Source organism: Gopherus evgoodei, chromosome 12, assembly GCF_007399415.2.
Source record: "Gopherus evgoodei ecotype Sinaloan lineage chromosome 12, rGopEvg1_v1.p, whole genome shotgun sequence".
NCBI lineage: Eukaryota > Metazoa > Chordata > Testudines > Testudinidae > Gopherus > Gopherus evgoodei.
Genome location: NC_044333.1, coordinates 17516017 through 17542935, shown reverse-complemented (window position 1 = coordinate 17542935; position 26919 = coordinate 17516017). Strand labels below are relative to the sequence as shown.

General features: G+C 40.2%; 1 protein-coding gene across 4 annotated transcripts in view; it reads right to left on the bottom strand.

Annotated features, from left to right (window-relative positions):
- ZNF423 (zinc finger protein 423) overlaps positions 1-26919 on the bottom strand; it is a 341247-nt gene that overhangs the window by 95824 nt on the left and 218504 nt on the right. For all 4 annotated transcript variants that reach the window (XM_030581924.1, XM_030581926.1, XM_030581925.1 and 1 more), the window contains 2 exons: positions 22998-26221; positions 9448-9532 (listed from right to left, as the gene is read on the bottom strand). In XM_030581924.1, coding sequence (XP_030437784.1) covers positions 9448-9532; positions 22998-26221 — 3309 coding nt within the window. The remainder of the gene's footprint in view (positions 1-9447; positions 9533-22997; positions 26222-26919) is intronic.

The window sequence follows — 26919 nt, the reverse complement described above, 5'->3', positions numbered from 1 at the left end:
TATGAAATAATATTTTTGTCCCTGAGGAAGGAGGGAAAAATTATACTTGATCCAACTTGCTAGTCAAGTATGACGCATCACAATGATCTAATGAACATTTGTAATGGGCAGTCTCCTGACTTAAAGGACCAGTTATAAGTCTCCCCAAGATTTGCACTGCCATTTAATTTGATCCTTATTTAAAGACAGTGCACCAAATGTATCCCTTCAAAGTAAATGGAGTTCCATCGAAAATGAAGTTAGACCTATATCTAATAGGCAAAAATTCTGATTTGTCCATCGGATGATCAGACAAGTTTCAGTAACATAACTTGATAACCTTCTTATTCAAATACAGATGTTTTCCATAACAGGAGAAGGAAGGAAGGAAACGTTTTGGACCTGATCATCAGAAGTGCTGAGCACTTGCAGCTCCCTCTGAAGTCAGTGGGTGAAGGTGCTTAAAACTACTGAAGCTCAGAGTTTTTATTAGTAAGAAAGGGATTTAGATCTACCTTTCTAGTACTGTGCACTTTCTCTTCCCACTGTCCAGTGACAGGGTAGACTGAACAGTGTCCACACCTCCCCAAAGAGATAAAATGAATGGTGCATGGACATTTTATAACTTTGGCCAAAGATGTTAAATTTTCGCAAATATGCACTCCTTTGCCTCCTCCCCCGTTTATTTTTAGGTAAGCCTGGATATCTTGCTAGCGTAGAAACTGAACTGGTAGCTGATTTCCTTGTAGCTTTGGATGAGAAGGCATTAAAAACTGCACCACTGGTTTGGCAGGACTTGAAGAACAGGGAAATCTTCTTTCTCCAAGAAAAAGCATTAGTTATCTGTTAACAGCAAACTGCCTGTTAAAACATCAGAAACACCTAGATTTCAAGGCAGAATTGGTACAAAGCTACAGGGACAAAGGAGAGTCAAAAGCTGTACATAGAATTACAGTATAAACAAGTGGAACCGGTAGATGTGGTGGCGTACAATATGGTTCTTTTATATCAAAGAGAGAATGCAACTGCTGCTGTTCTAGGACCTCTACAATCTTCTCTACATACTTTATAACCACAGAAATGACAATCTTCTCACAGGAAGAGGTTATCCCCTTTGATTAGATCATTCTTGCTCATGTGCAATTAGTGGTAGCAGAAACTGATTAAAGGGAACGTAATGTCAAGTTTTAGGAATTTTTTATTTTGTTAAGTATTCATCCTGTTGATGGATGCTATCTGTAATTCTTAATTTCTTCACTGTTTAGAGACAATGAAATCTAACTTAGTCTAATTCAGTTTTAATTTACTCTAAAAATTGGTTCCTTTCAGCATCTTTATCCAAAAGTGATGCAGAGTCTATAAGCTTTCCTAATAAAAGAGAAAACTATATGAAAAACATTTTAATAGAGAAAATATAACTTCAAAGTGAAATCCTTCATGACAAGGGAAATCAAATATCTCATGTCTCAGATGCCACGCTTTAAAGAAATCATTTTGTTATTGCTTAGGATCTCAATTATTTAGTAAATTGGTTAATTTCTTAAGCAAGCAATGGTGCCATTGAAGGCAAAACTCTGTACAATTCAAAGAAGCAGGATTAAAATGTGAGGAAATAAATCATCCTGCAGAAATAAAAGTAATGAACAAATTCATGAAAAGAGCAAAAGATGCCTTTGCAGCATCACTCTAGAAAAGTCTGAAGAACAGACCCGAAAATGATGGAGCTTTGTTATTGGAAGATTCTGATCCTTTGTTTTTTAAAATCAGGAGAAAGGGAGAAAGGTCTGATGGGAAACTGAGGTGCTGACCTTTATAGTGGGAAAAAGTTGAGTCATTTTGCCACCCGTAGGTAGAACCAAAATTCCATATGGTGAGAACTTACCTTCTTTTTCAACTTCAGGGTTGGTGGAGAGGGACTCTGTGAAGAATGTGTGCACTTATATTCATAGATATGTGTCCACACATGTACAAATAATCCAAGAAACAGGCAGAAAGTATCTCTGCAGCCTGCTACATACAATTCTGTTTGTTTCTTTTAATTTAGGGGGTAGGTTTGGTGTTTTTTTTTTAATACAATAATTTTAAAGGTTAACAATACCACTAAAGTGAAGAACAAGTTACAGTATCAAAATATCACAGCTTACACATACCAAAGTTTACTGGAAAGAGTCATTTTTGCCACACTAGTTAACAGATGTTGAAAGGCTGTGAATTGATTGAGATGCTTGTTAATGATAACTTTGAAGAAACATCAGACTTAAAACTCAGACTGATTACAGAAAAGGTGTTTTATCAACTGCTCCCCTTTATGAATAAATATGAAACTACCAGGAAAATGTTTAAATGAGTTTAATCATAGCTACATATGAAAACTGGGTTGAAGGGCAAAAAGGAATCTTAACACGGTTAAGAGAGAATGAAAGCGATATAAAACTGTGATCACAGATGATTATGCATGTATCATGCAAAACAGGATTGTTGTCATAGCAGCTATAAAAATGTCAGTGAAAACTGAACTACTATTATGCAAGGTGTAAATGAAATGAAAAAATGCAAAAGGAAAATCTGAACGAATATATCAAGGGAAATGCTATTTCTTTCCTGGTAGATAGACAAGCAAAACAAAATACATTTTCACAAAATAGAGTAATTTCTAGGAACAAATATGCATAGATAACAATTGTAAGAGACCATAGGGACACTGTGTATCTGGATGACAAAGGTATTAATATTTCTAGCAACAAATTTTCCATGTGGCAGAAAGAAAAGGAGGGCTAAAATGTACAATTATGAAGACCATTTTAAAATAGGAAGCCAACTAGGTATTGGATTCTATTAGGGCCCGACATTCCCTGCTAAAGTCAATGGGAGTTTGAGCTCTGGCCCTGAATGAAACTACACCATTAACTATTAATAGTTTAATTATCAGTGGTGTACATTTACAGTGCTATACCCTCCTATCTACTAGTACATATGTACCACGCTTACCACTGTGTTATTTAAGTATCTACATAAATCATGATTTATTATTATTATTAACAATAACGGAGAACTAATGTAAAACTCAAAACAAGCGCTTTAGGTAGGCCAACAATTCCATTTAGGCGTATAGATATAATACATATTGCATTCTAAGACCCTCAATCCTGCCGTAAGTTCCGTGTAGACAGATGCCTGCACAGGCATAGAGCCACATTTAGGACAACAGTATTCCATGCACACCCAGGGGTTTATATAGGCAAAGCACATATGAGGATCAAGGCCCAAATACACATTTCTAAACAGAATGTATGTAGCTCATAAGGGTTTATATATCAATTTTTTCTTTCTAAAACCAACTTTAAATAGTAGACAGCTGCCTTAACAGGTGATTCCAGTACTACTTATTAATTAAAAGAAATCCAACAAGAATTAGATGTTTAAATCAAATACTGCATTAATGTATAAGGGTTGTACTTGCAACTGTGCATTAAAAGAGCAACACTTAAAACATGCTTTTAAAATATGAAAGTTTTACAAATATATTTTGAATTCTTAATGTGTTCATAAATAATTCACACATTCAACTGTTAAGTCCAGAAATATGTTATCGTTTATCATTTGCATTTAATGCTTTAAAAACAATCTGGCACATTTTTTATTTGCCTTAACACTTGAAAGCTATTACAAAGATATTGTGTTCCAATGTCATCATCACTGCTACCATGTATACATTTTAATTCAGCACTGGGCTACACAACAAATCTATGTTGGTATAACTATGTCACTCACAGGTGTGGAAAATCCACACCCCTCAGGGATACAGTTATACCGACCTAATGCCAACGCCTGGTGTAGATGGGAGGGCTTCTCCCATCGACATAGCTACCACCTCTCAGAGAGGTGGAGTCCCTATGTCGACGTGACAAGCTCTCCTTTCGTTGTAGGTGGCATCCTCACTTAGCATTGCAACTGTGCCGCTGCAGCGCTATAAATGTAGACAAATCCTAATACTTGGCCAAAGGCCAGTAGCATTTCCCTTTCAAGAATCAAACAATTTTGTCTCCATTATTTGACACAATGTCATGACTGGATGGAAAGGAATTTTGTTTACCAAGAAGCACCTTTCAAAGTTTTGCAAATTTAAATAACTGAGAATTCAAGCAACATGTTTAACTAACAGTGCATATGAAAAAAACAGTGCATACGAAAAAAATAATTAATGCCTTCCTTTAATACACATTATTGTATTAAGATCCCTATTCTGAAATGTGCTGACTATCCTCAGCTCCCAAGTCAATGAGAGTTGAGAGGACTCAGCACTTCCCAGGATCAAGTCCTAACAATAGAAATGTCTTTGTATCCTAGAAGATGCATATGGCAAATACTTCCACCTTTGCAGATGCCATTTGTAAAGTGTGGTAAGCTCTGTTTCTGGATCCACTTGATATTAACAATGAATACATATACTCAGATAGTACAGTGATGGGCAGCAGTATAAAAAAATAACTAGCTTTACATACATATAAGAACTTGGGTAGGACAGTTGTTATTACCTGAATCCATGAAAACCATAACAAAGAGATTCATGCTCCAAAAGGTTCTTAGATACATTCTGACTGTGAAATCTCAAATCTTTTAACTGCTCTCTTGATGTTATCTCTGTGATTTAGTTGTCTATCAATTAATAGCTCTTTTAAATATGAAAACAACTTTCTACAAACTGCTGTCTTTAAAGTCTGTGTATTATCCTAGTTCTTTGGGTTTGTCCCCAAATTTGTTACACTAGTTATTCTTACTTTTGGTCATGGTTTTATTTAGAATACTTGTGTCATTTACAGAAAAAATATACATGATATACATTCCATATGTGTTTGTGATTCTGGCAAAACAATTCCACAACTTGAAACACAATATTCAGGAAGGATCAGTGGCATTTTATTACAGATTAGGTTAGACAGATATTTGGGATCCTGTGTTACCTGAATCAAAAATATCATTAAAAACACATTGCTCAGCAACATACTTTTGTTTTTTGCACTGAAATTTCTTTTTGCCTCCTTCATCAATACAGTTAGGTAATTTGGTAGTTCCCCATCATCCAAGACAGAGAATGATAAGGCCTTGTCTAAACTATGGGGGGAGATCGATCTAAGTTACACAACTTCAGCTACATGAATAAAGTTGCTCAAGTCGACGTACTTGGATCTACTTCCACGGAGGCCACACTACGCTATGTTGACAGGAGACGCTCTCCCATCGACCCCCCTTGTGCTTCTCTTTCAGGTGGAGTACAGGAGTGGACTGGAGAGTGATCTGCGCTCAATTTAGCAGGTCTTCACTAGACCTGCTATACTGATTGCCGATGCATTGATCACTGCATGCTGATCCCTCAGTAAATGCAGACAAGCCCTAAGTCTATAAAGCAGTCCAAGATCCAGACCACAAAGCTATTTCACTATGACTGCAACTATTGTCCCTTACAGCTGTAAAATGAATAATCTGGGCCTCCTGCTTTACGTATTCCCCAACACAAATTAAGTACAGGTTCTGGAGTCCATTCCAGTTTACAATAATCTGCCCATTTTTACACTCTATGACTCTCAAATAGTTTGCCAGAAGAATGCTGATCTTTATACACACAACAGATTGGGAGGGGCTGGGAAGAATATACAAAGATGATTGGGCTGTATATTTGTGTGCGTACTTATAAAAATTAATAAAGGTGCCCACTATGTTGACTGGACACCTTATCTTACACTAGCAAAAATCCAAATAAATAAATAAATACACTGAGATAAATCTAGAGGGAATGCTTTGCCACAGACGTGGCACAAGGACCTATCAGTGACCAAATGATTGAATATTCAAGTGTCCTACTGCTCCCTCAGCCATAGGAGAAAGATCTATTAAGAGCTTTATGTGATTTTTGCTGTTGCCATGGTTGTTCATGTCTCCCGCCGGTGGAGCCAGTTGCTTAGCATGCCCATCCTCAGAGGCATCTAATGGAGACTGCACATCAGAGGCAGTGGTAGGTGGGGGAATAGGGGAAACACTTGAAACATGGTCAGGTCAACACAATAGGAGGTAAGGAGTACAGAGACTGCAAGAACTACAGACATTTTTTTGATATACTCCTGGGTGGACTCCCCAATGCTGGCAAATGTTTCAAAGAGGGATCCCCTTTCTCTGTGGACAGAAATGTTTCAAAAGAGCCCCAATCAGTGGAATGTTTCAAAGACATTCTGCTCTCTAAAAATTCCACCCTGAAAACCCCAGACCCCTTCCTAACTAATCACGACTAAAGGGGCCTGACTCTGTGGCCGAAAACCTTCCTACAGCCCATAGCTTAAAATAAAACAAAACATTTACCATATTCCTGCTCCAGGCATGTATCCAGTCTGTTCAGTCTCCAGGGACTCTGCATGGGACTCAATATGCTTCTGTGGCTGGGTACAGGATATGAAGGGCTAGGGTGCAGAAGGGTAATTTTTCAAAGCAGTGCATGGGAGTAGTGTTGAAAATTTCCTCCATACTACTTTGAAAATTTCAACCTACTCTAGTGCATTAAAACCAGGGCTTCTAACTCCTGAGTATACAGCCAAGAAGTAAAAGAGGGAGATGAAGCCCAGTTAAACAGATGAAATATTTGGCACTGTTTAAAAACTAAATTGTAAGAAGTGCTAATGTAATTATTAACCATGCTATGGAAGTGTCTTCTATTACAAGGCATAGATCATTTTTTGACTATTATTTGAAAAGAATGAGTTTAGAAAGCCACTTTTATAATTTATTTTGTGTGCGTGTGAGTATGACAGGAAAAAAAGTTAGTGCCGCTGAAAGATGCTGGACTGTCAGATCTAGTGACTAAACCTCTCTAGCCACTTGGCACACACACTATGGGCTGCAACAATGCAAGCTTCCCTGGCACACTACTGCACCAGTATACCTCCATCCTGACTTGAAGGCTAGGGTGGGCACACTCCTGGCCAATTTAAATCCCTAATTTCTCTATCAGGGCTCCAAATAAGTAACAATTCATGGTGGTGGTTTTTGTAATATGGACTTTGGTCCACTGGGATTCAAGCAAGACCTCCAACTCACTTCTCAGAGGCTACTGAATAGTAACTACCCTTCCATCACCACCAACCTGGGCTAGATTTGTAAAATGAACAACTCTTTAACCCATTACATTTATTATAAGGACAGCTACTTTACCAATAAGGAGCCACATGCACTCCTCTGCTATAGTATATGAAGGGGAGGAAAACAAGCATTGTTAGGGCTCCTCGCCCATAGGATGGGCACAGCACAGGCTGTGTACATTTTGGAGTAGAAGGGCTATGAGCAGACCAGAGGAGCAATCACTGTCCATGATATTCATGTCTCTGAAATACTGGATTAGCATTAAAAACATATGCGGAGTCACTGGTTGCGGAATGAGCTATAACTGCTCTCCCCATACCTTCAATGTCCTTCAGTCATGTGCAAGTGCCAGCAGTAAACTCACTGGCAGAATAGTCCCTAAGTCAGCTATGCTGCCTGGGTGAGATGAGGCCAGAGAGTGTTATGGAGTTGCTCAGGCTCTACATGGCCTGAGAAGCTTGGTTTCCCATCAGAGTTTCTATTATTCAACCCTTCTCTGATCTTCTAAACCCAACTGAAAGACAGTTGTGAGCTGAACCTTGTGGTGCTCCTCCGAGTCACTCCCAGCCTTTCAAGGAAGGGAAGCATGTGGCCCTTTGATATCAGATGCGATACTCAATTCGTGCCTTGGCACACTCTAGTATTTACCACAGCTTAGTCCTATGGAACTGAAATCCATTACCCATACTGGGACTATGTACCTGTAGTTTTCGACCATCTTCTGAAGTTTGCACTGTAATTTATTTATAATTCTGAGAAACTGACATTTGCAGACCTCCCAGAAAGAGGCACCACACTTTTCTCAGCTCCACATGTCCTCTACCAATGCCACAGTTTCCAACACTTCTGGTACTGGAATTCAAGCTTTACCATGTATACATCAAGTTATTACTGGAGAGAGCAGAAATTTGATGTTACAATAATTAATGTAGAAAGTGTATATATTATATGTCTGTAAGTTAAATGAAGAAGTTACTTATTTCAAAAACAATAACAATTGTTTCATAAAACAATTCTGTCTGTAATCAAACAGTACATTGATAGCAGAATCCCATGCACTACACGGTTTCAGATCACTGATTATCAACCTCCGTTTTACATCTTAAGTTAAAAACACATATCAGCTTTCTTAAGGAGACCTCTCTTACAGGTTTCTTAACAAAAAGGGAGGAGTGTTTGAAATCACTGTGGTCCAATTAGCAAGGATCTCACCCTTCAAGTCTGCAAACCAGAGATTACATTAACACCTGGTACAAAAGCTAACGTTCTTAGATATCTTAATCTTCTATTTGACAGACTTGAAACTCTTGCCTAGCACTACTATGTGTGACTGACAGTGTATATCTTGCATTTATAAAGAGGTTTTTTTAATCTTTGTGTGTCTTTAATTCTCCCTTCAATATTTGGGCATAATTCACATTAATGATAATGGGAGTTACATACTTGCATTGAGGGGAGAACAGTCTCCTAAATGTAAAATTGTTCTAGGAAAACCATTACGCTTATCTAAGATAAATGCTGCACATGCACATATGGGACACATAAAGTGCACTGTAGGGTCCTTGAAGAATCTCTTACAAATATGTCTAGAGTGACATGTATAAGAAACTCCTTTGTCATCTATGCATCAAAATAAACTGATCTCTTGGGCCATCACATATATTTATAACATCTGTATAGACAGGAAAAAATACTTCTTTGCAATTATCAGAAAATGACCATACAGCTGCAACAGAAATACAACCCTTCAGATTACAATAACACTTGACTGCAGCTTGTTATACTAGGGATCTCAGCAAGGTATTACTTTAAAAAAAAAAATTGAACATCTGAAAAGTTGAACCTTCTAAAGTCCAGAACTGTTTGGAAAAAAAAAAAAAAAGAAAAGCACTGAAATAACTTTTTGAGCATTTTGTTTTGACAATGTGCCTCAGGAATTCATCACATTTAACTGGGAAAATGTGAGCCATTAAATCTATTCAATGTCATGACATACAAAATTGAAGCATAATTGCTCCTAAGTGGTTGACAACTGGCAAGTACTTTTTACATTGAGAGAGGAAAATTTATGCTATAAAATGTAAGATATTGTCAAAAGTTTGATTTTAATATAAGTGAAAATGCTACAAAAGAATTCAAAAGCGTAGAAAAAGCTCAGCAGTAACACTTTTACAACCACACATTTAAAGAGCTTTGAAATGAACAATCATTACATCTAAACCATTTGCCTTGAAAGTTTTAAAAAAACAGTGTGAATATTAACAAATGATTAGACTAGTGAATTTCAAAAAGAGTAACAAAAACAAGTAGCCCATGAGAGGCCTGGTTTAAAGAGTTTCTTACCAATCATATGGTTTGCAACATGGATTTGTATCTCTCTTTCATTCTCAAAGGTCATCTGGCACTTGATGCACTGATAGGTCTTTTTCTGTTTAATAACCAAAAAGAGATTAGAGAAAACTGTACTGTAGCATAGAGCAGAGGTGATTAAAAATATGGTCCATTACATATGCTTAACATTTCTCTTACCTAATCCTTTTTTCCATATACCAAGGTTGCAGAGTTTTTTTTAATGAAAACTCGATGTACTAATATCCTGCCTTCAGAGGACTTTAATCTCAAAGCAAAAATTTCAAATGATGGCCTAAATCAGGGTTTCAGTGCTGAGTACATGAAAAACTGATAAATTGATTATGACATAAACCCTCTATTATTGACATTTTACCCATAGCAGTACAAACTTCTGTGCAGGGAAACAAAATACTTTTAAAAGGAGATCTGTTTGCTTTCAGAAAAAGATCAACTTAAAAAAAAATGTACTGTACTGAGGGAAACACAAAGTACAATAGGCCCAAGACCAGTAGTACCTCGGGGACAGGAAGGTGTGAATATATTTTGTACTGGTCTCCCATTAAAAATCTTGTAAATCCTACAGTAATATGAAAAATAATTTCCTTACACTGTTTGTTGTGTGCTTTCTGTGTCATAATGTCGTACTAACGAGGCTTAGCTGCAGAAACCAGGAGACAATGTGAAGATGCAATTACACAAGCCATTTATTCAAATAGGGAGAATGGGGTTTGTACTTAGATTGACAGTGGTGTGTACTCTGGGGTGTGACAGGCAAGAATCCAAGAAATAATTTGTAGAGAATAAAATGCACTCGACAATTTAGGAATTCCAAGTTAGAACAAAAAAACACCAGTGCTAAATTCGTGCAGATTTACAGATCTCTCTACAATGTCTCCCAATGCCATTTTTAGGGGAGCTAATGAGGTCTACAAAAGATAAATTGGATTAGATATTTGTAAAATATGATGAAATATTAAAATGTGTTCATGTGTGGGTTTGAGTAAAATATACATAATACATGCACATTTGAACAAACACTGATTATCTAAAACATAAATGCATAACTGCATGCTTAATACGTATGCTTAAATACTGCAACAGAGCACACAAATGAGGTGCACATTTTTCACAAGCATTTGTGCAAGTGCAGTTTAGAAAAACTGGGCCCCTTCTGCATAGAGTTTATTAGGAAGAAATTATTACCACAGTAATATTATGGAGTGGCTCTTTCTGCTGCTATCACACTGTGCCATGAGTACTCAGGGCCTGCCTCTCCAACTCCTACTGTGGACAGCCCCATAATCTGTGAGTCTAGTCACTTAAAAATAAATAAATAAATAAACAAACAGTGCCACGTTCTCAGCACTAGCCATTAATGGTAGAATCCCACTTCTGTAATTGATTCCCCAGCACTTTGAATTATTTATGTTTGTTTATATTTTTATATCTAAATTATTTCTTGTTGCATTCCCTCCACCCCAAAGCCCATGTGTTGAACCCAGATTCCAGGGCAGCAGTAATAAATCCAAGGATCTGGAGGAATGTTGCAGGTCACTGCCTCACCCTCCATGTACAGGAGCCAATTTCCTTGAACACTTTTCTGAGGAGAGAAAAAAATGGGTGCTACCAGTATTTTCATAACTACATTCCACCTCAGCAACAGGTTGGAGATAGAGATTAATGAACATGGCACAGTGCCATAATAACAGGTACAACTGTCTATATTTTGCAGTGTTGTTGTAGCCGTTTTGGTTCCAGGATATTCAAGAGACAAGGTGGCTGAGGTAATATTAATCATTGGACCAAACTTCTGTTTGATGAGAGAGAAGTTTCCGAGCTTACCCAGAGTTCTTCTTCAGATCTTGGAAAGGAACTGAGAGCATCACAGCTAAACAAGGATACCCCACACCAGAGAAGTAGATCACATCATGGAACAGGCCATCCAAACAGCCCAAGAGAACCTGCTTCAATACAGAGGGAAAAAAACCTCTGACCATATATCCCTAGTTGTCACCGACCACCCCACACTGGAACCCATATGGGGTATCAAAAAATTACAACATATACTCGATGGGGGCCACATCTTAAAGGAAATCTTTCCTTAACCTCCCTCTTCTGACCTTCAAAATAACACCCCAGCCTTGCAAGCTCATCATCAGAAGCAAGCTCCCCACAGACCATGACCCATCAACTCAAAGTGGTACCAGACCCTAACAGAAAAACAGATGCAGAACCTGCAAACATATCTCCACTGCTATGGTGATCAATATCCCCCACAACACACCTTTCAAAATCCTTGGGTCCTGCATTGCCTATCACAGCATGTGGAGTACCTCATCCATTGCACTAAATGTCCCAACAACAACTATGTGGGTGAAAGCAGACAATCACTATGCTTTCGAATGAACTCTCATAGAAAAATGATAAAAGACAAAAACATCACATCACCCATAGGTGAATTCTTTTCACCAGAACTATCATGCCACATCTGACTTCTCAGTATTTGTCCTCAAAGGAAACCTGGACAACACCTTCAAAAGACAAGCCTAGGAGATTAAATTCATAACTTTCCTAGACACTAAAAATCATGATCTTAATAAAGATACTGGATTTATGGTTTTCCACAACAACCTGTAGCCCACTAACCCCACTTTTTTGTCTTATGACTGCAGGGATGTTAACAGGACACTTCACCTTGAAAGGTCCCTTAGAAAAAACGGCTACTCACCTTTCTGTAACTGTTGTTCTTCGAGATGTGTTGCTCATATCTAATCCAGTTAGGTGTGTGCGCGCACCGCATGCGTGGATGTTGGAAACTTCATCACTAGCAGCTACCTGTCGGGCCGGCTGGGGAGCCCCCCTAGTGGTGCCGATATGGAGTTCTATATAAGACCCTGCCGGCCCGACCCCCATTCAGTTCCTTCTTACTGGCTACTCTGACAGAGGGGAAGGGGGGTGGCAATGGAATAGATATGAGCAACACATCTCAAGATGAGATCATGACGGCCAAGGAGGAGTGGTGCGTGAGTGAAGCAAAGGTGGCACCAAGTCCCTTGGTAGATGCGGGTCATGCAGGGATCAGTGCCGGGAGGCTGATCGTGACCGGTGCCACGATGAAGAACGGTGCCGGGCAGTAGAGTGGTGCCGCGATGAAAGGTGGTGCCATGCTGGTGAGTGGTGCCGCGCTGGTGAATGGTGCCATGCTGGTGAGTGACGCTGAGCTGGTGAGCAGTGCCGCAACGGGGGCAACTGGTGCTGCAATGGAGAGCGGTGCCACTCCGGCAACCGGTGCCATGATGGAGAGCCTTGCCACGATGGAGAGCAGTGCCGAGAAGTAGATGGGTGGCGGGACGTGGGCCGGTGCAACAGTCAATGCGGGGATCGGAGTTCCACACTGCATTGGTCCAAACGGTGCTATGAGGTCGCTGATTGTGACCTGGATCTGGAGCGGGATCATGACCCAGCAGTCAATAGCGACCTCGAGCGGGAACGGCTCCGAGGATCAGGACTGCGAGACCAATGCAACGAGTCTAACCGGTGCCATGAGTCAGATCGGTACCTGTGGCGGTGCCGGGACTCTGAGCAGCGTGGAGATGCTGGTCTGAGGGCTGCCATTCTGAACATCGCTGGTTTACCCTTCGATGGTACCAGGACTTGGGTTGGGGCCGGTGCTGGGACTGGAGGCACCAGAGCCGTCATTTCGATAAGCCCACTGGAGGCCTCGAAAGTATCTGATGTGGAAGGTAATGTGATCTCTTCCACCTGCACTGTCCCCTGTACAGGGCTGGGATGAGTAGATCTGGGCCTGGAGGCCTTGTCCTGTTTAGAGGCCTGGTTAGAGTTTTGCTTGGTTGTGACTGGGACAACTGCTTCGGCCCTAAGAGGGGGTCCTTCCAAGGCTTGCTTCTTCCCAGCAACCGGGGAATGAGAGTGGTGCCGAGGCGGGCGTTTTTGGGGCCTAGGAGATCACTGGTTCCGAGATGAGCGTGGGATCTTCCGCAGTGCTGAAGACAGTACTGCAGGAGGGGCACTCCGCACCAAAGCGCTTGGGCCTGCATCTTGAGAGGGCCGCAAAGCAGACTCCATGAGGAGTTGCTCGAGTCGAATCTCCCTCTCTTTTCGCGTCCGGGGCTTGAATGCCTTACAGATTCTACTCTTGTCTGCCTGATGGCCCTCCCACAGACACCTGACACAGGAATCATGGGGGTCGTCCATAGGCATGGGCTTGTTGCAAGGCTTGAAGCCCTGGGACTGCCCTCAACTACTAAACTACACTTAATACTATAGGAAACACTTAACACTAACTAATAACAATTAATCGACAATCAAGATAAGAGCAGCTAGGGATAAGTGGAGCACTTGAGACAAGAGACCACTGTTCCAACAACTGTCAAGGGCGGTAAGAAGGAACTGAAGGGGGGTCGGGCCGGCAGGGTCATATATAAAAAGCTATATCGGCGCCACTCCAGGGGGCTCCCCAGCTGGCCTGACGGGTAGGTGCCAGGGAAAAAGTTTCCAACATGCGTGCACACGGCGCACGCACACACCTAACTGGAATAGATATGAGCAATCACTTGAAGAAGAATGTGTGTTTTACTTATGCTAAACAATCTGTTCCACCTTGTATTTAGCTATGACACTTTGAGTATCTTTCCCAGACCTGAAAAAAAGCTTTGTGTAGTTCAAAAGCTTTTCTCTTCCACCAACAGAAGTTGGCCTAATAAAAGATATTACCTCACTCATCTTGTCTCTCTGTTTATATGAATTTTATGTACACACAATGCATACTGTACATAATGTGTATGTATCTTGGTACACACACAGGGCCTTACATGTTGTAAATCATTATGGTCAGTTTAAATGTTGTAACATGAGAGAAAATATGATAATGGGATAAAACAATATGCTGTTGGGTGAAAACTGATTCAACCAGCCAACAGCACCTGTGCAGAGGGAAATGGTTTGGATTGGATATAGACCACCAGATGACTCAGAAATGTCCCCCTTCCCCTCCCAGAGTCCAGCCTCCCAAAATCCAGCCTAAAATGTGGCTACAAATGGAAAAAAGGTTGGATTTCTGAAGCAATGCTTTCCAAGAGTCCGTCCCAGTGCACAAGCATGAGTGCAAACATACACACACACTTACCTATATAAACCAGGTAGACATATATACATGCATGCGTGTACGTATACACACACATACACAAAAACAGGTGTCCTTAACTCACAAGTTCACCTTGGAAAACACTGGAAAAATCAAATGGTCACATTCAAAATGTGAGATCTTCCCCTCCAAAAACCTTTAAGTCTGGATCTATGGTGCCAGTTTAGATCCATCTCTAGTTAAAATGTTTCATCAGTTAATTAACTCATTAGTTAACAGGGATACTGGTTCTGCTCAACTCACTATTCAGACTGTTAAAATTACATTAACAAGTTGTATTTATTTATAAAGAACTTTTCTTATGAATTTGAGTACTTGTGAAAGATGTGTATTGCCAGACTTGGAGACTGGAGTTTTGTTTATCCTAACCCAGGCAGTGAGTGCAAACTTCCCCATATCACCCAGTCAACATATAAAAATCCCAACTTGGACAGGTTGCCTCTTGGAGTGAGCGGGTACATTTCAATCTCTATCTCAGCTCTATCACTAAGAAAAAGCTTATGCTCGAGGGGCTAATGAGCTGCATGTAGCACACCTCTGAATGAGATGAGTTGACTTTCAAGAGCAGGCTTAAATTCCTCACGGGGTCAAGATACATAATTCCTCTTCTGCCACGGAATAACAGAATGATAAGTAATAAAAACAACAACATAAGACTTTTTGGGTGATGGGGTCATGTTTTATTTCCCCAGAAATGGCTATTGTTCCCATGGGTTTTCCAGATTTCCCTCCTTTAAATCTGCAAGTAAAATCCTATTCTACATAGGAAGTGAAAACGTTCCTCCATTCAGGTAGCTTTACAAGGGAAGAGAGAAAGAAAAAAAATGGGGAAGGAACTACACCCCAGAAGAGTCAGTAGGGAAGAGAGAGAACTGAGTGATGAAGCAGAAAACAGGATCTATTCACCCCATTTTCCAGGTCCCCTCAACTCGTTCCCTTAACATGTTTACTTTAGGTGGGTCCTATAGAGCAATGCAAATTAAGATGGCTATTGAACTGAAGTCCTCAGTGTTTGCCACTGTCAATGTTAAAACAACTATTTTTCCTTATAGCTACAGCAATACAGTTATAAGACGTGTGTCATAAAAAAGAAATAGCTACATTTTTGAGTTTGAGAAGTTAATTTCTCCGGTATTAAAAATACACATTCAGACATCATTTGTCTCAAAACTAAATCAACCAGGCATGCCCTTCTGGATGGAAACATTAGCCACACTTGTTTTTCCAGCAAATGTGTAAGAAGAGCCTATCAATGATTATTCACAAATGAAGACATTTCCTAGAAAAACAGAGACTTGATATCCAGTGTTTGTAATGAAAAATGAAAGGATTAATTCTAACATGACCAAGACAGAACAAAAGGGCTCAAAAAAGGGAAAGCAGCAAGACTCCTCAGGATGGGCTGTACTATAGCAGAGCCTACAATACCCATATTCAACAGAAGAAAATGTTAAGAAATTCCTAGAAGAGGAAACCTATTTGTCTCTGAAATAATTCAAGAACTACAAGAATCATAAATATTGCTGAAAGTGGTGATGTTACAAAGTGGTAAGATTCCACAACTAGAGCTCATTTTATGTATCCCTCTTGGTGATATTCGGAATGAAATATGCTTGATATGCCTTGAAAACTATTAATGCAGGCCTCAGATGCAGACATTTCCTGAACAGAAAGCAGAAACTTCTATCGTTTATGATTTTGACACAACTAAAAATAACTTTGTAGGATGCCATTTTTAGATGCCATTGAGACTGGTGCCTTAGAAACACCTGAGAGAGACAGAAAGAGATGATTGCATAGATAATACTTCTTTATATATATTTCAGATACCAAGGGTAGTTGATAAACAAGCAGAGAATGCAGCATTAGACTGAATGGTGTATGTATTTTCTCTAATTTATTTTGAGTGGTAGAAAATACCTGTCACCTAACTCTTCCAGGTTCTTGATCCTCATCCAGCTGCCTCCAACCAACTTTGAAAAATAAAAATCAGTAGAAACATCCACACTGAACACAACAAAAGCAATACTCATATACCCTTTCAGAAAGGGAAAGTGTGCCAACCGTAACAACAAAACATATATGTATAGAAACGACATAAATGGATTCTCTCTTTCCTGCTGTATCTTTTCTTTCTCCCCTCTCTTTTCATCCATCAGCCGGTAACACCTTTTTATTTTTTTTAACTATCCCAATATTCATTTGCCCTTGGGGTTTCTACTACACTTTTAAGTTTTTCCAAGGTCTCTCCCAAAAGCTTCCACTCTCGCTTGATTTAAACATAACTGGCAGTATGATTTTTTTCTTTTTTTTTTTTGCATTCAGAGTACCTTATATATCTGTATATTTTCCTTTCCGCCTTTGTACTAAGGACATCAAAATGTTCGGTTGCTTAACGAAATGTGTGCTCCTGTTATTTTTAATCTAATCTCAATGTAGTTTCTCTATGACTATATATTTTTCTAACCCTCAACTGTTCGTTTCTGTGTTAAAAAGAAAAATCAATAAAGTGTTTAAAAAAGAAATGTAGAAGTGATCAAGAATTACAGAGTAATAATTCTTGTCTGGACAGCTGCTGTCTACTCAGCTTGTATTGCATACTTACAATAGCCTGAATAAAAAAATGCATTTTACCTGTTGTACAGCATGCCAATAAGAGACTGGAGAAGAGAGATTTTCTTCAATCCACGCAGCTTAGCTACCTTAGAGCATAAGAACGGCCAAACTGAGTCAGAGTCATGGTCCATCTAGCCCAGTATCCTGTCTTCTGACACTGTACAATGCCGGATGGTTCAGAGGGAATTAACAGAACAGGGCCATTTACTGAATTATCTGCTGTTAGCCAGCCACAGCTTCTGGCAGTCAGACATTTAAGGACACTCAGAACATGGCACTGAGTCCCTGACCAGTTTGGCTAATAGCCATTGATGAACCTATCCTCCAGGAATTTATCTAATTTTTTTGAACCCAGTTATACTTTTCGACTTCACAACATCCCATGGCAATGAACTACACAGGTTGACTGTGTGTTGTGTGAAGAAATACTTCCTTGGTTTTGTTTTAAACCTCCTGCCAGGGTTCTTGAGTTATGTTAACAGGTATATATACACTTACTTTAATCATTTTCTCCACACCATTCATGGTTTATAGACATCTTTAATAACCCCACCTCAGTCGTCTCTTTTCTAAGATGAATGGTCCCAGTATTTTTAAATCTCTCCTCATATGGAAGTTGTACTATACCCCTAATAATTTCTGTTGCACTTGTCTATACTTTTTACAATTTTAATACATCTTTTTTGCGATGGGACAACCAGAACTGCATGCAGTATTCAAGGTGTGGACATACCATGGATTCATATAGTCGCATTATGACATTTTCCGTCTTCTTATCCATAACCTTTCCTAGCGGTTCCTGATATTCTGTTAGCTTTCTTGACTGACACTGCACATACAGCAGATGTTTTCAGAGAACTATCCATTATGACTCCAAGATCTCTTTCTTGAGGGGTAACAGCTAATATAGATACATCATTTTCTATGAATAGTTGGGACTATGGTTTCCAGTGTACATTACTTTGCACTTATCAACACTGAATTTCATCTGCCATTTTGTCACCTAGTCACCCACTTTTGTAACTCTTCTCAGTCAGCCTTGAACTTAACTATCTTGAGCAATTTTGTATCATCTAAAAACTTTGCCACCTCTCTGTTTATCCACTTTTCCAGATCATTTATGAATTTATGTTGAACAGCACAGGTCCCAGTATAGATCCTTGGGGGACCCCACTATTTACCTCTCTCCACTGTGAAAACTAGCTGTTATTCCTATCCTTTGTTTCCCATTTTTTCACCAGTTACTGAACCACAAGAGGACCCTCCCTCTCATCCCATGATTGCTTAGTTTGGTTAAGAGCCTTTGGTGAGGGACCAAAAGGCTTTCTGATAATCCAAGTATCGGGGGTAGCCGTGTTAGTCTGTATCCACAAAAACAATGAAGAGTCCGGTGGCACCTTAAAGACTAGGGGTATGGCTACATTTGGAATTTCAAAGTGCTGCCCCGGCAGCGCTGCGGGAGCGCTGCCGTGGCAGCGCTTTGAAGTGTGAGTGTAGTCGGAGCGGCAGCGCTGGGAGAGATCTCTCCCAGCGCTGCATGTAAACCACATCCCTTATGAGTGTAGCGGGCAGCGCTGCCGCCCTGATTACACTGACGCTTTACAGCGCTGTATCTTGCAGCACTCAGTGGGGTGTTTTTTCACACCCCTAAGCGCGAAAGTTGCAGCGCTGTAAAGTGTGAGTGTAGTCATGGCCTAACAAATTTATGTGGGTATAAGCTTTTGTGGGTAAAAAACCTCACTTCTTCAGATGCATGGAGTGAAAATTACAATGCAGACGTAAATATACTGATACGTGAAGAGAAGGGAGTTACCTTACAAGTGGAGAACCAGTGTTGACAGGGACAATTCAATCAGGGTGGATGTAGTACACTCAAAATAATTGATGAGGAGGTGTCAATACCAAGAGAAGGAAAATTGCTTTTGTTTTGAGCCAGCCACTCCCAGTCCCTATTTAAGCCCAAATTAATGGTGTTAAATTTGCAAATGAATTGTAGCTCTGCAGTTTTGCTTTGAAATCTAGTATCAGAGGGGTAGCCACGTTAGTCTGGATTTGTAAAAGCAGCAAAGAATCCTGTGGCACCTTATAGACTAACAGACGTACTGGAGCATGAGCTTTCATGGGTGAATACCCACTTCATCGGATGCATGTAGTGGAAATTCCGATGAAGTGGGTATTCACCCATGAAAGCTCATGCTCCAGTACGTCTGTTTGTCTATAAGGTGCCACAGGACTCTTTGCCTCTTTGAAGTCTGTTTTTGAAGTTTTTTTGTTGAAGTATGGTTACTTTTAAATCTGTTATAGAATGTCCAGGGAGATTGAAGTGTTCTCCTACTGGCTTTTGTATGTTACCATTCATGATGTCCAATTTGTGTCCATGTAGTACCTGACTTCTGAGTACCCATCTCACAATTTTCCCTCTCTTGGTATTGACATCTCCTCATCAATTATTGGGAGTGGACAACATCCACCCTGATTGAATTGGCCCTGTCAACACTGGTTCTCCATTTGGAAGGTAACTCCTTTCTTCCATGTGTCAGTATATTTTTGCCTGCATCTGTAATTTTCACTCCATGCATCTGATGAAGTGGGTTTTTACCCACAAAAGCTTATGCCCAAATAAATCTGTTAGTCTTCAAGGTGCCACCGGACTCCTCGTTGTTTTTCTTATAAACCAAGTATACAATATTGATTGGAACACCCTTCTCCATGTGCTTCTTGGCCACCTCAAAGAATTCTAATAGATTGGTGAGGCATGATTTCGCTTTACAAATGCCAGGTTGACTCTTGCCCAATAAATCGTGTTCGTCTGTGTGTCTTATAATTCTATTCTTCACTATAGTTTCAACCAATTTGCCTGGTTTTGAAATTAGACTTACTGGCCTGCAATTACCAGGATTGCCTCTGAAGCCTTTTTATTTATTTTTTTTAAATCAGTGTTACATCAGCTAACCACCAGTCATCTGGTACAGAGGCTGATTGAAGCAGTAGGTAATGTAACAGCTACTAGTTCTTCAATTTCATATTTGAGTTCCAACAGAACTCTTGGGTGAATATCATCTGCTCCTGGTGACTTATTACTGTTTATCAGTTTGATTCAAAACCTCCTCCACTGACACTTCAATGTGGGACAGTTCCTTAGGATTTGTCACCTAAAAAAAGTGGCTCAGGTGTGGGACTCTCCCTCACATCCTCTGCAGTGAAGACCAATGCAAAGAATTAATTTAGCTTCTCCACACCAGCTTTGTCTTCCCTGAGTGCTTCTATTGCACCTCGATTGTCTAGTGGCCCCACTGCTTGTTTACGACAAGGAAAGTTAAACTTCTATTCTTAAAATACTATATAAAGCTATTATTTTCCAAACAGAGCATAATTCTTTAAAGATCCTTATGCTATAAAAACATTTTAATAGACCCAAACTACATGTTTAATCCCCAGAATGAAGCACTGATAGTTATGTAGCCTGCTGATATCACTGTTCAGGTATTAGTAGCTATCAGTAAAGGTAAAATCATGAATTATTCCAAGAAACTGGCGTATACACTATACAGTTTCAGGCATTAGCATATGTGCAGGCTGCAGGCCATAGGCACCTGTTTAAGGTGCTATTTGGTGTAGGCACAAATGCTGATTTTTCATTATCTTCTACAAAGGAACTAAAATCTGCCCTCGCGGGATGAAATTCAAAGCATTTACCTTGTTGAAGAACTTAAACTCTCCCCTGAGAGAACAGGTATGGAAGCTCTCACTGAAAAGAGACAGTTAAAGCAAGAAATTAGAGTAGAAGACGGCAATGTATTCCACTCCTGACAGATGAGGGGAAGAGCATGTAATATTTTAGGCCGTGTGCACAGCCATGTGAAAAAGGAATTAGTCCCACAGAAAAGAATAGGCCTGTTTCAGAGAATTTAGAAGGAAATAAAGAACTGAGAAGTAGAAAGAAGACAGAGACCTACTCAGAAACTCAGCTGAACTCTCAAGAGACATCACACTGAAGGAAGGGATATTTCCATTTCTTATTTTATTCCTCTGCAGAATTAGATGTATATCACAGCTGGAGGCAGGTCTAGTCACATATTCACTTGACCCAGTGGGAACAATATCCATTTGTAATAAAGAAGCAAGTAAAACAAAAACAAATTTTCACTGAGATTGAACCTGGGATGCTGACACAATCTACGAATCACTGACAGGATGCACTATGAACAGCTCTATGTGAGCCCATTCTGTCTGCACTGTCAGGACTTACTCAAGGTCTCCTTGCACTTACTGAACTGCTCACTCAGTGTACTCTTACAGCACCTTCAAGTCTGTTATTGCTCACTGCATCAAGAATTATTTGGGGATGCTTTAATTAGCAGACTAACATCAGGTGGAGTCTATGGCTGGGATTCAGTAAGAGCAGGGTGCCCAGCTCCCTTAGTAAATGCTATTGAAAATCTCACCCAATTATCTTTAACTCAAAATGTCAGAGTGATGTGACTAGTATTCCTGTCACTGTTTTGGTCTGCTGAGAAGATTTCCCAAATTTACTTCTCATTCCATTTGTTCTTCACAGTGTAAGAAGTAACCTGGCCCGACCATGAACTAAAATTTCAACAAATAATTTCAAGACACCATAAACAGCAGACAAGATAGATTTCATGAGCAGGTTTCTAAAGGCTTGCTTACATATTAAATTAGCCAAAAATCTTAAAAGTAAAGCTGTACAACAGCAGATGAGTTAGTTTTCACAGACTTTTTCTCTCAAGAACCTCACCTGTACACTCTACAAGAATTTTCACATCACATATGAAAACTACTTTCATTAAGGGAAGGAAACAAACCAGTTCCAGATTTCACAAGTTATATACTGCTGTGCAATATCCTCTGGTGATTAAACAGCTGCTAATAATTATTTGAGTATCAATGTGGCCAGTATGGCATCTGAGCCATAATGATATTGTTTATATTTCTTTTTTGAATTTTTGTAAGGATGTATCTTTCTTACCCATAGATTTTTGCAGGTCTCTCTCTCTCCCGCTCTCACACACACAAACACAGTGAGGAAAGCCCCACCCCTCCCTCCAGGAAAGCACGGCTCATATCCCTCTCTCAAGGTCATACAGCAAGACAACTAACCTCTGAAGCAGTGACTCAAATTTTATGCAAGGCGATGGAAAGTTTTGAGGGGCTTTCATTAAATCTTTCATTCCAACCTCCTCCTCTTCCTATTTGGTGCCTGATCATATGTTCGCCAAACACCACAAATAAAGTAGACACCTCTGCCAAGAGGCTATATAAAGAAAACAAGCCTCTTGCAAACCTACCATCCATTCTAATTAACTCATTCCTGGGATGTGGTAAAGTAAACTACTTAGAATTCCTTTCTCCTGGATATTGAAAATATCTTTTCCCATGAAAGTCTCACCAGTTTCTGCAGATTTGCAAACTCAAGAAATACCCTGCACAAACCCTGACTTTTGAATGAAACGTTGATATAGCTCAACTTTCTGCTGAAAACTTCAAGGTAGGCTTGCAGTATGAACCCTGATATTCTGCTATACATAACTAAGAAGTCTACAAAACAGTGTGACACCTATTTTCTGCCTGTGCAATGCCATGCTTTGTTTATAGCACAGGTCATTCTCAAAAGGTATTTTTTTTACTAATAATTTTATAAAATTTGAATTTTTAATCCTATTAAATGCTTTGTATAGTTACTCTAGTGTCTACACCGTGTGCAAGAAGAGATGCTACATTTCAGCAGTATTGTACTTACTCTGGGAACAGGGGATGTCTGGGTACCCTTCCTTTGGCCACTAGTTTCAGGTGTCAGGTCTCGATGATCTAACTGAATGTGGTTCTCTAGGTCTTCAGCACTTTCAAATTTGACACTACACTCTGGGCACCTCAGACTGCCACATGGTCTCTCATTCACTTCCTGGGGGGTCAAGCCTGAAGACTGTCCATTGGTGCCCCTGGTCATGCATCCAGCACACAGGCCATACGGCAGGCCATTAACATCCAGTTTCACCAAGTCCTGCTTGTTCCGGAACTCTTTCAAGCACAAAGCACACTTGTAGAGTTTCTGCAAAGCCTGACCATTAGGAGAAGAGGCTGCAGAGTTTCCTGCCAATTTCTGCATATGGAACGTTCCATGAATTTTCAGCTCAAGGGTAGAGGTGACTGTCTGCATACAGACAACACAGCGAAACCCGGTGAGGGAATTTCTGAGATCCGGATGCATCTGGCAGTGCTCAATAAATTCCTCCTCACTCTGCAGCGGCATTTTGCAGATCCTGCACGTTCCCGTATCCAAACTCTTGCTATGAGTGACTTTGTGCTCTGTCAGGGTCAGAAGGGATGGGAAGCGCTCTCCACAAATGGGGCACATGTAGTGCTTAGCTGGACCTCGATGAGTCTGCATATGCTCTCTGAGGCCATTTTCTGAGAAAAAGGTCCTTGAGCAGATGTTACACTTGTGGCTACCTTTGATGAATTCTGCTTTCTTCCTAGAACAATCATCCTCCCCAGGTCTGATGTTATGATCTCTCAAACGATGGTTTTGCAAAAGGACTTCCATGGTATAGGCAGCCCCACAAATATCACAACCATACATTGGCTCAGAAGCATCTACATCATCCTCACTAGCCTCATGACTGTTTGAAGTATCCGGATTCTTCATCAACATGTTCTGGAGATCTGCAGCTTCTGTCTTCTTATTCGTTGGGGTCATGCCATTAGCTGTACCATTCTCAGCCCCAGCATCAAAGACACAATGTTTCTCCCGCAAATGTTTTTCAAGCAAGATGATAGCATGGAAAGCTTTGCTGCAGAACTTACAGTTGTATTTTTTACTGTGAGTTGTGATGTGGCACTGCAGTTCTACTTCAGTGCTGAAGGTCTCGCCGCAGAAGATGCATTTATGTGATTTTGTTGGATTGCCCAAATGGCTATGCTTTACATGGATCTGAAGGTCCACCTCCTTTCTAAAATCCCAATTACAGGCTGTACAACGATACATCTTCTTTTCATTGCTATGCTTGACTGCCAGATGTACTTGGATAGATACCTTGGAATCAAAAACCTCTTGGCAAAGGGTGCAGTGATACAACACAAAAGTATGCATGTCCAACAAATGCTTCTGCAAGTCATCCACTGAAGAAAACTGTTTGTCACAGCTCTCACATACATAATGGGTAGACGTTGTCATGTAATGTACTGTGAGGTGTTGCAGGAGAGATTCCTGAGAATCAAAGTCTTCTTTACACTGAGGGCAAGACTGTTTTCTTAAAAGCAACTCCAAATGCAACTTTAAATGAGTCTGAAAACTTTCAAAATTAGAGAACTTTAGATCACACTGATTACATGGGTATTCACCATTAGAAACTGAGTTTAAGCTAGCAGAAAGCCGCTGCCTTTTAGGGGAAGAGACTTCAACATCAGAAGAAACTGGACTCTGCTCTGCTTTTGACTTCTTATTGTGTGCTAGAGGAATGTTCTTGTGGTTTTCTTTAATGTGCTTTGTAAGCTTCAGGATGGAGCCAAAAATGGGGGAGTTTGTGCAATAAGGGCAAGAATAAACTTCCATAAAAGACTGTGTTGGCTGAACGACAGGGGAATCCAATTTTGAGTTTCCTACGTTGCAGTGAGTTTGCTGAATATGCTCAGTCAAGGATGCTTCTGTCAGAAAGCCCATGGAGCACTGGTTACAGAAGAAGGCATTGTTACCATCTTGAGGGGTAGCACTTGGTCCACAGTGAGTGATGCGGATGTGCTCCTGTAGGCTATTGATATCTGCAAACATCTCAGGGCAATAGTTACAGTGGAAGGCAGAAATGTTGTTAAACTGCATCATGGGATATGCATGGTTTTTGTGCACCTTTCTGACATGTTCGTTCAAGTTGTACAGCGTAGGCATGGAATCAAGGCAGATCTGGCATGTGTGGCTTTGTTGAGGTTTGTCTGCATGAATGGTCTTCAAATGGATCTCCAGGACAGCAAGGCTGTTGAAGTCACGCTTGGAGCAGTAAGGGCAGCTGTAGGTGACTTTAGACCAATTCTGGCCTTCCTCTCTTTCCGCTGATCTGATCTTCTTCTGTCCTCTCAATGGTTTTAAAGTAGAGTCCGGAGTGGAGCCTCGTTCCACTGATGCGCTTGAATCAGGAGTTGCACTGCTCATTGATGCCACACTCCCCAAGACTGGGTCAGGGCTGACACTATGGTTGCTGGAATCAGGTTGTCTGTGGCTATCCAAGTGGCAATAGACTTCCTCCACTGAAGAAAACTGCTCGGGACACATAGGGCATTTGTGTTTTTTGTTGGCATGGGCTTGATGAATGTGGGAAAGCAGTGAGTTTTCATCTGCAAATACTTCAGGACAATGAATACACTGCAAATCTGCCTTCTCGGAAAGCTGTGGGTGGCGTGTCATTACGTGCTTCTCCAAATCTTCTGTCTGACTGAATGTCTCTTCACAGTAATCACACATAAAATCATCCTTCTTCACCTCTTTCTCAGTCTTTGCCATATGTTCCTTGTTCTTTTTATGAGCCTGCATGTGACTCTGCAACGAGCTGGTGGAGGAAAACCCACGCTTACAGACAGTACACTTGAAAGGCTTGCTCGAACTGTGGGTTTTCAGGTGAATTTTGAGGTGGTCGCTGCGAGAGAATGCTGCCTCACATTCATGGCAATGGTACTTTTTATCTCCCGTGTGAAGCTTTATGTGGCGATCCCTACTTCTCTTATGCTTAAAAAGCCGGCTACAGTAGGTACATTTGAAAGGTAGTTTGTCACTGTGGATCTGCTCGTGCCTTTTAAGGTAACTCAGGCGAATGAAGGACTTATCACAAAACTGACAGGGATATGGCAGGCCAGTCCCCCCTTCCTCCTCCCCGATGCCGAGATCACACCCATCTCCTATCATCTGAGTGGGTGATGCAACATCCTTGCTGGAGGGAGATGAAGCCACCCAGGAGAGTTGTGGGTCGTCATCACCATCTGTAATGGGAAAGCAGAGAGGAGATTAAAAACAATTCCCAGTGCATCTGTGAAATAAGGACAAAGCCTCTCAACAACACTATGGGCTTCTGCTACTACAGTAAAAAAAATCAGCTGCCGAACAAAAAAAAATTAAAAAAAAGACAAATGTCTCTTGAATTTTAAAAGATGTTTGAGAAAGAGGAAAGGAAGCACATATTGTTATGTAATTTGTGAATATGCAAACATATAGCATTAATATAAAGCCTTTTTCTTTAGCAGACTTAACTACTCACTGTACTGTAAAACAAACAATGAGTAGAGAAAATAAAATGCATTGTAAAGCAAAGCAATACAAACATGTCTAAGAGCTTCAGTATTAAGTAGTCACCAGTGATTTTGTGGGATTTTTTAAAAATGATGCGTCAGAATGATTTTAAGTAACATCTTCTTTTAACAACATCTTTTCAGTTCTGACTTGAAATTGAAAAAGATGTAAAAGGCTGCACAAAAGCAGTTACATGTAGAAAAACAGAATTCAACATCCATGTGAAATAGAAACAACAGATTTGAGAATACTCAGTTGAATCTGTCAAGAAATTTTGATTGTTACCATATTCATTGGCTTAGAAAGGTAATGTCTTCTGATTGCAATAAAAAGACTTGCAATACTTCCAAAGACTAATAATAATCTTTGGAGATTTCACGTGTCATCACCA